Genomic DNA, 16,294 nt, shown 5'->3' with positions numbered 1-16,294 from the left:
TCAGGGTCCCCTGAGTGATGCAGATGGGTACGGAGCCTTCTTGGAACTACTGAAAGGACTGTGTTGTAGACTGGAGATAGATGGTGTTGTATCCCTCCCCCTCTGTTGAGAGAGGAAAGTTCAGTTTTGACATAGATGGCCTCTTTGACCCTTCTTTCAAACCAGTGGTCTTCTATGTCCCAAATGCAGACTTGGCTGTCTTTGGTGGCTTTGTTTTTTTTAAATGCAGATGGACTGTTGAATCTTGTACTGATAGGTCTGTTCTCCTATGTTGTGCCACTTCATAAATGCAAACCATCCAGTCAGAGCTGAAGAATCTTGGATGAGAAATGAAATCTCAACAAAGAAAAACAAGAAAGTCCAGTTGCATCTTGAAAAAAGCACCTTTGGGACAAGCATGACATGGATGACTGAGAATCTCCATAAATATTCATGCATTGATTTAGAATTAACCATTTCCCAAAAGCAGTTGGTAGAGGTGCTGTGGTAGTGGTTGTTCTGGAGTTTAATGAAAAGGCTTTGGACAATAATGGACTAAGGAATGGGGGAACGTCCCAAAAAGATCAAGAATACATGAGTTCTCCTTCCAGGCAAAAGTGACCTAATAGATCAAAGAGATAAATATAAGAAGAATAATGGAACTAGTATGGAGAGGAAATTTTGGTTTCAAATTATGATTTTGATGACCTGAAATATTTTCTGAATGTGGTCACTATGTAGGGATTCACACTTGTTATGCTAGTGAGGATGACAGTATGGAGAATCCAACAGGAGATGGGTTTTGCGATATTTTTTCCCTATGTCCTGCCTTTCTCTAGAGTTATTTAAGATAATATATTTGTGCACTTGTTTTACAGAGCCCGGCTAAATTATGGCACCCAGCCACATGTGGCAAATCTTGATTGGATATGGTTAGTAGTTCGGCTGTAAACCAGACTAGGAAATTAAAAACAAAAATCTGTGAAGAAGATGATGGCAAACGTATTGATGCCAAATGGATGTTTCACAGAAAAATGAGGAAACTACAGTACTTACTTTATGTCACAGTTATATGTCACTGATTGTTAAGATGTGAATCAAAATGCATTCATGTTGTTAAGAGAATGTCTTGGAGACCTCTCAGTAAGGCTGCTATGATTTTGTTATCTGTACTTATCTTTCTAGAACCATCCTGGGATTGTGGAACAGCTGGTCACTTGCCCATTTAATGCTCGTCATCAGGTGCCCAGGGACGAAATCAGTCAACACATATCAAGCTGTGATGACAAACGATGCATTGAGCAGGACATCGGTAAAAATAAATATTTAGGAATTGACTGTTGACAGCTATAACAGTCCCTTACTTTGCTGTTAGAGTTTCAAAAATGGTTTGTTGATTTTGCCTTCAAAAGGGCTTTCAGCATCTGTTGCAGGTATTATAGACTGTATGGCTTGCTGTTGAAGTGGCATAGGTTTTTAGCTACTATTTTTAGCTACTATTATTTAAATGACCTAACAGGTCCTTTGAGTCCTTAGTTTCATAAATCAATGACTTTTTATTGTCAAACATTGTGACATAAATTGTTGATGTTATAATAAAAGGTAGTCGGGGTTAGGTTTTGGAAATAATAATTTGGGTCACTGGCATCCCACTGGCACTCCACTGGTGTTCAGTGGAGTGAAGCAAGCGGGAACAAAAGCTATATATTACTTTCCCTTTTATGAAATAAGTGAACATCATTGTGTTCTTAGTCCACAAATATATATAACAGAAATTGAACATTAGCATCATACTTGGAAGTTGATTGATTGATTGATTGATTTATCCAATCATTTATAGACTGTCCATTGCTTAAATAACTCCAGATGATTTACCATGCTATACATAAAAAGTGATTAAACATCATCAGAAAACTTACAGGCAGACAGTACCATTCAGCACCCAACATGACCCATAGTATAAAATATTTTTAAGGACTTTTTAAAAACCAGGAAGTGTGGGGCATTTCTTATCTTAGGAAGTGCCATTTTCCAAAGGCTGGGCATCTACTGAGAAGAGGCATTCTTGAGCTCCTAGCTCCTTCACTTTCTGTAGTGTGGGAATCAAGATTGCATGGAGTGTATTGAGTCTGGACAGAATGGACCCTTCTGTTGGTACAGGAGTAACTTTTTCCCATCTGCTAGTTGGGCTAATTCTGCAAGGAGAAAGCATTCTCTCAGTTAGCTTTTGGATTGAAAATAAATAGAAATGTTTTAACCACTCAGATTGAAGTATTTTGGAAATCAAAATCTCATTAGATATTTACAACCTCTAATATATGTATAAATGTGCCAGGATAAGTAAATATGAAAGAACCAACATAGCTTGAATATCGTTTCGCATAAACCTGAATACTTATTCCTTATTAACGTAATGTACTGTAAACCTGGGAGTAACTACTGTTCTGAGCCAGTGCAACAGTGATTCATAGTAACTAAGTACCAGATTGAAGTTTGTATTTAACAGAATATCATCACACTGACTTAATTGTCAAAAGGTTGGCATCAACATTAATTGCAGTTAAGATTAGCCAAGAAGATTCTGAAATACTCATCCCATAATTTTAATTTAAACTTTATTGGTTATAATGTAGTTTACATCTTGAATTAAGGCAGAAGGGGATTATTGTGAGAAAACAGCATGTTCTTGCAGCTCAACTCCTGATTGTAAGTAAAAAAATAAAACTGGATAAGAGAAATAAGGAGAAGTAGCATTATATGTGCAGCTGGAGGGTAGTTGGATTTGAACTCTGTATTTCAGAGTTTTAGTTTGGAGTTTGAAAGAAAACACAATGTTTTAGTTTCATGTTCTTAAGTGCTCATGCGTGGGAAGCAATGGGCACCCAAAATAAATTCCTGCTCCTTCATTTTCTATAGCCTCCAGATAGATGTTATAGAAGATGTAGACCCTACTGAGAGCTTCTATCACTCAAACCAATGGAAGAAACGGTCAAGGGTTGTTGTTTTCTTATAGTGTTTTAAAGAATGGCCTTTAGAAGCAGTTATATTGCTTCAAACCTAATAGCCATTAAGCCCCATCATTTCTATAAACTGAAGCCATTTGTAGGCTACCCCTTGGGATGGGTTACTATAATGTAGTCAAATGTGGTTCCAAAGGATTAATGCTGACAGCATTAAATTGGGTCATTTTAGAAGCATTTTTTCCTTATGATTTAGTCTTTTTTGTTATAGCAAGTCAAGCAGAGAATAAAAGAAAAGTGAATGTGATAAGTTCATGGCAATCTCCTCCGTGTGAAGAAGATTGGGACAAAGGTGAGAATTGTGTAGTTGATAGAATACTGCAAGTTTGAGCCTTCCCTTTCTCTTTTTGAATGATATTTAATATGAAAAGATACTCCTGTCAAACCCCTGTTCTTGCATTATTTTGTGTGCTGTGCTATTATTATCCTTGGCTAAGCAGAAATTAGAACATTTTACAACTTAAGGTTATGCATTCACATGTAGTATCATTATATTTCTGCATTGCTTCCTTTGATACCAAACCATAGATTAGTTTTATCCTTAATAAAAAACAGAACTTATTTTCTTTGCCATAAGTAAAAACTGATATTTTTGTGCAATAATAGATATAGAAGACCAATCAAACACTACCTTCGTTTGGGGCACAAACCGCTATGCAGTGAACAGGTAAGTTGTATTTTCTTTCCATTCTTAAACTTAACATCATTCTCTTAACTCCTGTGCATTCCTGTTTTCTCTAAACAGAGACATTCTTTTAGGAATTTTTATTGAAAAGTTTTGCTATACCATTAGAAACATTATGGCTTATTGCTGACCTTTAAGAAAGCTATTACTTTATTCTTTGGTGTACTGTTACAGACAGTCCTCAACTTATAACCATTTGCTTACCGACAGTTTGAATTAACGATGGCCTCAGAAAGGATAAAGCACTTCCAACCAATGCAAAATATCACACATGCGCACCACAGTCATGTGATCACAATCTGGGCACTTTGTAATCTGTTCACACGACTGACTGGTCGCAAAGCTAGCATTGGGGGAACGAAGGATTGCAAAGTAAGCAAAACCAGCAGGTTTTCTACTCAGCTTCCCCAGCATTACCAACTGCATTTCTACTTCCTTCACCACTCCACTCCCCCAATAACCCACCCCCAAGGGCTGACGATCTTAACTGGGGCTTATTTTTGGATAGGGCTTATATTATGAGCATCCTGAAAAATCATGCTAGGGCTTATTTTCAGGGAAACAAGATACTGGCCTCCTGTGACTGCTTTTTCAACCTGGTGCCTTGTGATGGAACTCAAGAGAAATTTAAAGCTTCCCTCATTCACATTTTATATGAATTACGTATATCCTTGTCATTGAGTTTCCCAGTTGTTGGGTGAAATTTACGCTTGATAGAATTACCAGATAGGCAAATCCAGTTTTAGACCATTGGCCCTGAAAACTATAGCAATGTAGTAATTATAATCAAGATCCACCTTTAATGACACCGCTAGAAAGGTGTCCGCTAATTGAAATTTACTAACTGCATTAAGGTAAAATCAAAAAGTGTGGGTGTATTTAGCTACCTTATAGCTTTATTCCAGAGATGTGGGCTAGAATAAAGTAGCATTAATTAACCAACTTAAAGAGGGCTTTTCTAATGAACTGCATAATGAGTTGGTTTGATAGGACATTTCATGTATCTTAGCATAGCTAATGCAGGTACCATGTTTCCCCGAAAACAAGACCCAATCTTATATTTTGGGGGGGGGGGGCTCCAAAATAAGCACTATGACTTATTTTGGGGAAAACACGATTTCAGGTTAATCAGCCCGGCTGGGCACCCTACCCAAAAAGTGGCGAATGCTGGGGGCTGACATTGTCCGGCAGCAGCTGCAGCCTGCTGGCCCTTTGGTCAGCACACTCGGGTTGCGCAGCCGGTGCAGCGCAGGTTAGTTGACTACCTTTCCAAGCAGCGGAGAGCAACAGAGCCGTGGGGGTGGCAGGCGATCTGGAAATGCCACGTGGGCTGCAGGAAAGCCAAGAGTCGGTGGGCCAGAGCGGGCAGACAGCCATGGAAGGGTCATTTTTGTGCAGTAGACTGAGGCTGACAGATGTAGGATAAGAAGGAGGGAAGATTAGGTATGTATGTATGTATGTATGTATGTATGTATGTATACATATATATATATACATATATATATATACATATATATATATACATATATATATATACATATATATATATACATATATATATACATATATATATACATATATATACATATATATACATACATATACATACATATACATACATACATACATACATACATATATATATATATACACACATACATACATACATACATACATACACTTATGCAACGGTGAGCAAGTAGACCTCAGTTGCCAGCTACAGCAATAGATCCATGCTAGATTTCTACATTGTGGAATTGTTATCCAAATAAATGCCCAAATCAACCAAGCTGGGTTTTCTCTTTTTGTTATTCTTTTTTTTTCTTTTTGTCTCCATTCTGTTTTATTAAGTAAAGCAAAAAAATAACATCCCTTCTCCATCTAAATGTCAGAGAACTGTTGCAATGTAAGAATTTAGTAATAACCTATTATTTGAAAGCTCCTGTCTTACGGCTTTGTTAAGAACTAATTTGGTTACACTGCTCGTTTCTCGATCTTTGTTTAATTATAAAATGGCAACAAACCTGGGGGGAGTGGGGATGAATAGAGATTGTTCAGTACTGGAAATAGCACAATTAAATGCTGAGTAGAACTGAATGGGACTTGGTGGCTCAGTGGCTAAGATGCTCAGCTTGTTGATCAGAAAGGTCAGCAGTTCGAATCCCTAGTGCCGCGTAACAGAGTGAGCTCCCGTTACTTGTCCCAGCTTCTGCAAACCTAGCAGTTCGAAAGCATATAAAAATGCAAGTATAAAAATAGGAACCACCTTTGGTGGAAAGGTAACAACGTTCTGTGCACCTTTGGCATTTAGTCATGCCGGCCACATGACCACGGAGACGTCTTCAGACAGCATTGTCTCTTTGAAACGGAGATGAGCACCGCCTTCTAGAGTCGGGAATGACTAGTACATATGTGCGAGGGGAACTTTTACCTTTATCTTAGAACTGTAGCAAATGTCAGTGGCAAATCTGTTTATCTTTCTGTTACAGAGGAACATACAAAGGTATTAGTCCTGACCTGCAGAAACCTTAAAAATTCTTGTTGAATAATGAACAAAGCAGTAGTCTTGAGTTATAACAGTATTTGGAACTGGAATTTCTGTCACTAGGTGATACGGTTGTAAAGTGCAGCATCCCCTGACTGCTCCACTTAACCAATGACAGTCCAGGCATTCTCTGTTGCTGGTGTTAATAGAACCACCCTGGTTATTCGGCAAGGACCCACCCCAACCTAAGCCATTCCCCCCATTTCTGCCCTTTTGGCTGCCCAACATTCTGATCGTCTCTCTTGCCCTGGTCTCTGCTCAGCCCACGGAATGTAATTGTGCCTTGCCCGAATTGCATACAGCATTCTTGCAAAGCTTTGAAATCTTCCAAAGCCTTACAAGAAAGTTTTATATTTTAGGAAGAAAGCCTGGTGTGGCCAGCAGCTGCCTCCTGAAGGGCCAGGCATCCCTCCTCAGCAGTGAGGGGAAGAAGAAGGCAAAGGTCAACTCAGGGGAGGCATGCAGGGTTGGCAAAGAGGATCCCAGAAGGGTGGAGGTGGTAGAGGCAGCAGAGTGCAGGGGAGCCCAAAGAGCAGACATGGGGGCAGATGGCTGTCGGGAGTCCAGGCTGTCGGGCATCTGAATTTTGATCACATGATCATGCAGGCCCTGCACAACCATAACGTCAAGGACTGAGTGCAGCTACCATTGATTCACTGCTGTTGTAACTTCAAATGGCCACTGAATGAATGCTTGCTAAGTGAGAACCAGCTATATATTATTCTCCCTCCTGTAAAAAATACACGTTAAGTTTAAGCAAAAGCAGGAGCATGAACGTTTCCTTTTTTTTTTCTTTTCCCCAGTCCAAGATCCAACCCAATAATAGGATATAGGAGCCACCTAGCTTCAGGCCTGCGAGCTCCTAGAACTTTGCCTTTCATTCTGCCATGGAAGAACTGTAAGTAATGATGTTCTCTGCATAGTAGACCCTGGACTGCGTACCATAAAACACTCCCATGCAGTACAGCTTTTCATATTAAGAACTTATTGTGTTTTTTCTTTAAAAAAAAAAAAAACTGCCCATAACCTCAGTGCAATATGTGCTGGCAACTATGTCCATTATGGATAAAAAGTAAGAACCTGGGAAGATTTACCTATGCACTTCACCTAAAGTTAATAATACCGTTTATTATTCATTGATAACATCTGCTGGAAATATTTATACGCCTGAGCATTATAGCAGTCATTATTTGTCATTAAGAGAAGCTCATAATTGATGTTCGGTATATGAATATACTGTGTGTTCACCCAGATGAGAGGCAGTTGTCTCTGCTAAGGGTTAAGGGTTGCACCATAAAATTTAAGACATGGACCAACTGCATATATATAACTGATATGAACATGGGTCAATAAATATGAGGTATTTAAAAATACGATTTTACAAGAACAAGGTAATTTTAATTGTCTTCAGACTGAATGCTTATAATAAAACTCAATCATTGAAATGTGAAAAAAAATGAAATTGGATTTCAAATGAATAGGTTTTCTGTTTATGGGAATTATTCCCTAGGCAGATAATTAATAAACTTTAAAACTGCTATGCTGTTCAGTTCATCCCAGTTGATGCAGGAATAGAAGGCCAGTTACTAGTCTTACTGATTTGTCCTGAGAAATTGGGAGAGGGGCGGTTTGAGTCCCACCTTGAACATGAAGCCAGCTGGGTAACGTTGGGTCAGTCGCTTGCTCTCTCATCCCTAGGAAGCGGGCAAAAGTAAGCCACTTCCGAAAAACCTTGCCAAGAAAAATGCAGGGACCTGTCTAGGCAATATCTGAGAATCAGGCATGATTGAATGGAAGAAAAAAAGGGGTGGGGTTAACAAGAAGCCCTTTCTGCCCAAGACTATTTCTTATGCTTGCACAGTATGCTGCACCCCCACCCCCAATAAGTGATCTGTTTAAGCTTACTGAGTAGAATCCAACATTTATGTAGCGGTCATGGGAGAAGTGTTTTATTTCATTACCTTCTGCTCACTAGCCAAGAGAGGGCGCTATTTACCCCTAACTTCTCTGAAACAGCTGCTTTGAAATATAAGTGCTAGAGAAGAGGCAATAAATAGCATCTTAACAGTTGTTAGATTTTTCGTATTAATTCCTGTTAAATTTGGTATGAGCTTCATAGTGAACAGCTGCATGAGGCTTGGTTTTCAGAGCCTGTCCCAGTTCAGCTCTCATAAGCTGCAACAATCTGGGATATGTTGCATCGTTATTCTTGTCTCTCCTTGGGCATGAACAAAGGGGAATGACTGGGCTAACATCATTTTTTCCCCCTCTCCTGTTCTATCCCTCAGGTGACAAAATGCTGCTTCTAAATTCATAATCAGATATAAGGAAGAATGCAATTTTCTTCCAGTGCTTCTTTTTCCTGGTTATATAGCATGTGACTGGGTTTCTGCAAATTGGGTCTCTCACAATTTCAGAAACAGCTAAAACTGATTGCTCCTTACGTGTGTGCCAGAGATTGTATTTGCAAAAGTAACTTGCAAGAAATATTTCTTGGGACATCATTAGTTAAAAATGACCATATGAATGCTGTTGTTTTTCTCTTCTAACAAAGTAAAGATTTGTGGCATAAATGCAGAGATGTCCTTTTACATTTGCCATTTAAACATTGGGATAGGTAAAGAACAGGGGAGGGTTATCTTGGGATTTTGGCTTCTCTAAAAGAAAGGGACCCATTTTGCTTTAGACAGTGGCATCCATGAATCTAGTTATTCAGCTATAAAACATTGGAAGAAGTGAATTATGTGCCCGTTGCTTAATGAGTCCATCCTCCAATTTCTCAGGAGATTAGATGTTAAGCCAATATAACTAAAGTAGGAATGGTTTTATAGATTATGCCACATAAATTACTTTATAAATCAGCTTGCTGTAGATGAGAGTGGATGTATGAAATATGAAAAGGTGTTTGGGGAAAAGTAATAGATAATTTTCTTTGGCATGTAGATACAAACATATTTGCATATGTGCTGAAAGATTTTTCGCAGTATGAAACGCATCGGAGTATAAAAGACACACCAAGATTTTGAAGAGGCAAATTTTAAAAAAGGTTTTTGCACTCTGCAGACCTCCCAAAAATGGCCAGTTTTTTGCAAAAATGGCCCTGTTTTTTTTTTTTTTTTCAAAAGAATGGCATGAATAGCCTTTAAGGGGCTTGTAAAGTGCTCCTGGGGATGGGAGGGCAAAAATGAGCAAAAAATGGCCCATTTTTTGTCAAAACTGTCCTGTTTTTTGTTTTAAAAAGGGCATGCACAGGCTTTAGGAAGCTTATAGAGTGCTCCTGGGGGCTGGAAGGGCAAAATTGAGCACAAAATGGCCCATTTTTCACTCATTTCTGCCCTCCCCAACTCCCAGGAGCACCCTATAAGCCTCCTAAAGGCTATGTACGGCCATTTTTGTGAAGGGGCGGGGTTTTGGGAGGCAAAAAATGCTGTATTCTGTGTATAAGATGCACCCAGATTTTCAGCCTCTTTTGAGGGAAAAAGGTGTGTCTTATACTCTGAAAAATACGGTAATGGGGGTTGTAGTAAGGATTTTCCATAGGACAATCCTTGGGTAGCTAAAGAAAAGAAAGGGAGGGGGCGGTATTATACCTAAAGGAAGGTATGAAGGTATGAACTGGGAAATTAAGTGCAAGAAGTAAGTCTTACGATCCCTCAATCTTTTTCTTGCGCTTTTATTGAAAGCTCTGAATTTTTCAGAAAATAGTTCCACTGGTCTCATTCATAGTTTAAAATTAGAGCATGTACAATGTAGTGCAAGACAATGACTTAGTGTGCATAAGGTAATTAAGGAAATAACAACAACATCACCATTTGAGTGTCATTGAAAGTAACTTAAGAGTCACTCTTCACTTTAAAATGCTCCATTAAGCTCAGTGTTTTAGAACAGCAATCCAAATGTCTCTTCTTTTTCATTAATCTGTCTAATTGAGCTATCTAGAGAAGATAGCATAGAGGGAGATTTATATCAAATTTGCTCTACTTATTTTAGGAAAAAGTATGTGTGGTATAGATTATTTCCATCTCATTATAGATAGCTCTCTTGTGACCATTCATTTAATGATGGTTTGAAGGTACAAGGGCACCGAAAAAGGTGAGTTATGACCGTCGCAGCACCTTGTACACAGCAGATAGGATTGTCATAAACCAAGCCGGTTACCAAGCATCCAAATTGAGCTCATGTAATTATGGGAGTGCAACGGTCATAACTTTGAGGTTGGATCATAGTACACTTTTTTCAATGCCATCATGACTTCAAACCATCATTAAACAAATGGTTGTAAGTCAAGGACTACCTGTATATTTATATTGGGTTTTCTGTTCTAAATTACAGCTAAGATCTCTATCTTTCAACTACTTTGGCAAAATAAGCACTGGGCTAAATGTGACGTTCTTATTTTAACATCAGCTGTTGTATCCGAAATGTTATGAAACACGTTAATATTGAATTGAATTGAATTTATTGCACTTATATGCCACCCTTTTCCCCGAAGGGGACTCAGGGCGGCTCACAATCCAAGTCAGGGAAGGGGATACAGATAAGGGATAAAAAAGACGAACAAAACAATACACAATTTAAAAGCACACAACAACCATACCATTCGAGGAGGGGGGCAAAAGCTCTTTAGCCCCAGGCCTGTCGGAACAGCCAGGTTTTAAGGGCTTTGCGGAAGGCCTGGAGGGTGGTGAGGGTTCGAATCTCCACGGGGAGCTCGTTCCAGAGGGTCGGAGCAGCCACAGAGAAGGCTCTCCTCCGGGTAGTCGCCAGCCGGCATTGGCTGGTGGATGGAATTCTGAGGAGGCCTAATCTGTGGGATCTAATCGGTCTATTGGAGGTAATTGGCAGCAGACGGTCTCTCAAGTACCCAGGTCCAACAATATTGCTTGAACAATGTTAACATGAGTAGAACAATGGGCCTTATCCAACAACATGACATTTAATGTGGAGAAAAGCAAGGTTAACACCTAGGAAAAACCCAATGCACAAGTACAGGGTAGGCAAAACCTGGCTCAAAAACAGTAATTGTGAGAGGGATCTTAGACTCCTAGTGGACGATCACTTAAACATGAGCCAACAGTGTGTGGCAGCAGCCAAAAAAGCTAATGCAATCCTTGGTTGCATAAACAGGCACATATTAAAAACCATGTGAAATATTAGTACTGCTCTATAAAGCCTTAGTAAGGCCACAACTGGAATATTGCATTCAGTTTTGGTCACCACATTACAAAAAAGATGTTGAGACTTTGGGAAAAGTGCAAAGAGCAACTAAGATGAATATAGGCCTGGAGACAAAAACATGAACAGTTGCAGGAATTGGGGATAGTTACTGTAGAAAAAAGAAGGACTAGAGGTGACGTGATAGCAGTCTTTGAGGAGCTGCCGCAAGGAAGAGGGGGTCAACTTATTTTTCAAAGCACCAGAAGGCAAGACAAGAAACAAATGGATGGAAATTAATCACGTAGAGAAGCAACCTGGAATTGAAGAGAAACTTTCTAACAGTGAGGATAATTAATCAATGGAACAGCTTGCCTTCAGAGGTTGCAGAGGCTTCATCACTGGAGGCTTGTAAGAAAAAACTGGACAGACAGTTTTTCAACTGAAATAGCATAGGGCCGTGATGGTGAACCTATGGCACCTGTGCTAGAGGTGGCACGCAGAGCCCTCTCTGTGGGCACCATCACCAGCTGCTCTTCTGGTTTCTGGCACACACATACGTGCCGGCCAGCTAGTCTTCACACTTGCCAGAGTGCTGGAAACCTGAAGACTAGGTGGCCAGCACGCACATGTGTGCCGGCCAGCTGGTCTTTGAGTTTTTGGCGCTCCTCTGCACGCATGTATTTCAGTTGGGGCACTCTGCCGAAAAAGTTCTCCATCCCTAGTATAGTGCGCCTGCTTGAGCAGGGGGTTGGACTAGAAGACCTCCAAGGTACCTTTCCAGCTCTATTCTGATTGATTGATTGCTTGCTTCTTGCCCCTTAATAGAGAGGGGTTGCTCTCTACTGCCACCTAGGGGCTTCCTGAATAAAAATAGTTCTTCCTGTTGGAGCAAATGAAAGACAACCCTGACTTACGACTATACGGAGCCTGGAATTTCCATTGTAAGTTATAATTGTCATAAGTTGAGGTGTTGACCTAATTTTTCAAACTTTTTTTTCCCCACAGCCATTAAGCAAATGCTACAGTGGTTAAATATGTGAATACATTCCTTATAGGTGTTTTGTTTTGTTTTTGCCATAAACCAACCAAAAAGGCCAATTTCTCGCAATCCCCCCTCCTCCCCAAATTGTATAATGTGACTGGAACACTACAACCAGCTGCCAAACATCCAAAATGTGATTATATTTCGGGGGGGGGCAGGTATATGCCACTATCAGTTCTCTGCAGGTGGGTCATAGATACCTTTGGGGGGGGGGTGTCTGTCCTAACTTCAGATGATCTCTAAACAAGGACTACTTTTAATGCTATCAAGTAAGTAATGCTTACAGCGTAAGGAATTTAAGGGAAAAGCCAGTGTTCTGTTCAAAGCCTTTATTTGATCAATAGACCAAATGTCCAAATTTATTTATTTATTTTTTTGCATTTTGGGAAGTTATTTTTAGAACTTTTGTTAGATCAAAAGCATGAGGGATTTTGTCCCTCCAGAAGTTTCGACCAATTCCACAAAATCTTTTGTCATTAGCTGAGTTTAATGGAAGTTGAAGTCCAAAACATATAGAAAATAATAGGCAGTTATTGCCTCTGTGTTAGACATTGTGCAACTATCATGAAAGTGCTTTGAAAGGTAATGCATAATAGCTCAGTATTAGCCACTAATAGCTTTGTTATTTTCCAAAAGGGAAAATAGATTTATGAGAAAATATAAGAAAATAACCTAATTGCAGAAATAATACTTCTTTAGTATGTTGATATTTTTAAAAAATCCTACTACAGCTTAAAGATAACATTTGAGAATTGTAATGCTAGATACAAATAGGATCTGATTGCAAAGGACTCCCAGCTAAATATTTTTGTTCCTGCTTATGTTTCATCAAATGTTTTGATTTTGCAAAATGCAGATATATACAGTAATCACTTTATGTTCACTGTATTTCCAAGTTTGTTTTTGTCCTATCCTGTTTCGTATTTTTAATTCTAATTCTACCGGTTAGCAGTAGGTGAGAAATTAGCAGAGAATATGTGGAACTTTCCCACCTCCAAAAAAAATTGGGCCTTGAGATTACAGCTTCTCCATGACAAATATAAATATTTATGCATTCATTAATTTGATTTATAGCCCATCTTTCATCCAGGAACTGAAAGGAATAGGGGCCCTCTCTTACTTTTCCTCAGAATATAACCTTATGAGCAGCTTAGTTTGAAACACAGTAATGCATTCAGTAATTTTATTTATACTCTTATCTTTCATCCAAGGGCTGAAGAGAGTGTGCATAACACCCTATTTTTCCCAGAATAATAACTTTATAAATAGCTCAGGAGAAAAAATTGTTACCCATTGAGCTTCTATTGGCAGGGATGGGCTTGAATTGGGTGTTGTCCATTAGACTTCCAATATCTGAACTGCTGTACTACACTACACCAAATAAGGAAAAGAATAGGGGAGAGCTACTGCTAAACAATTTTCCTGAGTGCCTCAACCATTGCTTCAAACTATAGCTTAGAAAGGAATGCATGTGTCAGCCTGGAGTTAATTCAGACAATGGTTTGACAGAACTTGGTTTGTTTAAGTGCACTGCAAAAATATTAACCAATTTGCAGCTTTTGAGATAACTAAAAAAAATATCTGTTAACTCTAGGCCACAATGCATATGGACAAGACAAATTCTGCACTTGCTCCTCATTCTGGTTAAGACATTTTGTTTATCCTGCCTATCACTGTAGGCATGCTAACTCTGTAAAGAATTGGTGGTGTTTTCTTGATGTAATGGCTGTTGTGGGGCTATAGAACTGGTTTGCCTGACACTTCTCTTGTGTGGATTATCATAGCTTCTATTTTGAGATCTAAAACTGCTTGCTTTTCATTTAATTGCAGATGCTGAAAATTGAAGGCCATGGCAAAAGCTGTTCCTTCCATTGGCTCTCAAGTATTCATTATCTATTCTCATAAAGATTGAAATGCCAGCAAAGACACTGATACCAAGCTGTTTTCTTGTTTGAGGTTGCAATACTAAAAGAATTCAAGTTCTTAACTTGAATATGGGCCAGTTAACCATATAATTGCCAACAGCATGTTGCTTAATAGTTACTATGAATATAGATATTCACTCCTAAAAGGCTAGTAAAACAAATAAACTTGGTATAAAACAAGAATGAAGAGTAGGAGAAATTTCCAGACAATGAAAATGGTTTACTGTAGGATTTGAGGACTCTGTAACTTTCTAGATGTTGAGGTATAATTCCTAGCATTTGTATCGTTGGCAATGCCAGCTGCAGTTCCCAAAAGTTGGAATCCATCAATATTTGGAAAACCACATATTTTCCCCCCTAGTTAAATGCCTTGATATGGCGAGTCATGATTCATCCCCATTTCCAAGATGATAGATCTGTTTCTTAGCAGAAAAATCTGATGCTGCAATTTGGTTGTCTGAATGATTTATGACATATTTTTAGGCCCAGTTTTGTTTTGGTTTTATTTTATAGAGTCAAGAAGTAGTGCAGAGTAGCCTTACAGGGGAGATGGGAAGCATTTAAAAATCACGTTGTTTTGTTGTATTCTTTATACCTTTGTAGATGTAAAAACCTGTCTTTGACAATATACTTTGACAAATGAGATGATTTCTCTTGCAAATTTTGCGGTTTGTATTTGAGAGGAAATGACAACATCAATTTCTTGAATAAAGATTTGCAGTTTACTTGAAGAATTTCTTTATCAACTCTAGCTAGTTTCAGTGGCAAAATCCAAATAACAAATGTATCCTTATTTAGGAAGATTGTAATTTTCTGTGTTAATACAATCATTTAGATGCTGAAGAGCAGTTATTTCAGTTAGTGGTAGAATTTCTTGATCCCTTTTTCTGATAGTTTCTGCAAAAATGTTTACTGTGAAACTCAGTTTAAAGGTTTAAACTAAAACTGTTCTCAGTAATTAAGTTGTTGTGTCTTAATTTTATGAAAAACGGTTAATGCCAGAAGACAACCATTTGATGTGGATGAGGGGTATTTCAGTCCCACCACTACTTATTTGACTGTCTCTGGGCATTGCCACAAGTAGGAATAAGAACAGATCTTATTTCTTTTGTTGTGTGAAATAGGACTTAACTTGTGTCCCTGAAAATAAGATCCCCAAGGATAATAAGCCCAATCAGGGTTTTGAGCACATGCGCTAAAATAAGCCCTCCCCCAAAATATTGCAACACAGCAGCAGCCATGAGGTGCCTCTTGCACCTCAAAAATAATAAGACCTCCCCGAAAACAAAGCCAAGCAAACCACAGTGCTATCGAAAGTTTAAAAGTATCTACAAGTGGCAAAATCATACATGCCTGATGCAAGTAAGTAAGTTATAGCACCATCAACCCCTGGCGATCAATGGGGTGACAGATGTCACAGCCAGATCATCCCTCACGTCCAAATTATAGTACTTGTATGATTACATCATCTCTTAACATATCACTTGCCCATCCCTTTGCATAAATGTTTGAGTTTTAGCCCAGCTTTATTGCTTGCTTGCTTGATTGAATATTAAATGATTAGTCTTGTGACCATACAAAAAGATAAAATAAAATACAGAATCAAATTTCAAGACAAAATAGTTAAAAGGAAATACAGAAATAAAATACGTATGTGGCAAATACAAGGAATCAACATTCAGATAAACACATCAACTTTACAGGACACTTCAATCTGTTCATCGCAACCGGTTCTTAGCTCAACTGTCTTAACTATAAACTTAGAACTTCTGTTGCTATTATTTTATAAGTAATTCGAGACAACGAACGCAACACTCCTACCTCCTATTTTCCCTGAGAGGTGGTCTGAGCTCAGTATGATTTGCCCAATGTCACCTCACTAGCTTCCCTCCCTAGGTAGGACTAGAACTCACAGTCTCCTGGTTTCTAGACCAGCAACTG

The 16,294-nt window shown here is 38.8% G+C and overlaps 1 protein-coding gene across 4 annotated transcripts in view; it reads left to right on the top strand.

Annotated features, from left to right (window-relative positions):
* Window positions 1-16,294, top strand: part of LOC106541489 (gametocyte-specific factor 1) — a 65,941-nt gene that overhangs the window by 12,427 nt on the left and 37,220 nt on the right. For 3 of the 4 annotated variants that reach the window (XM_087710630.1, XM_087710632.1, XM_087710631.1), the window contains exons 4-7: window positions 1,165-1,291; window positions 3,211-3,291; window positions 3,606-3,666; window positions 7,033-7,127. In XM_087710630.1, coding sequence (XP_087566756.1) covers window positions 1,165-1,291; window positions 3,211-3,291; window positions 3,606-3,666; window positions 7,033-7,127 — 364 coding nt within the window. Of the gene's footprint in view, window positions 1-1,164; window positions 1,292-3,210; window positions 3,292-3,605; window positions 3,667-7,032; window positions 7,128-14,258; window positions 15,079-16,294 lie in introns of those variants that run through there. The other variant, XM_014056959.2, reaches the window with a different exon arrangement.

Source organism: Thamnophis sirtalis, unplaced genomic scaffold, assembly GCF_051295495.1.
Source record: "Thamnophis sirtalis isolate CommonGarterSnake01/CBP01778 unplaced genomic scaffold, rThaSir2_p1.2 scaffold_3, whole genome shotgun sequence".
Classification (NCBI taxonomy): Eukaryota; Metazoa; Chordata; class Lepidosauria; order Squamata; family Natricidae; genus Thamnophis; species Thamnophis sirtalis.
Note: the sequence above shows the minus strand (reverse complement) of the source record. Positions and strands in the feature narration are given on the sequence as shown.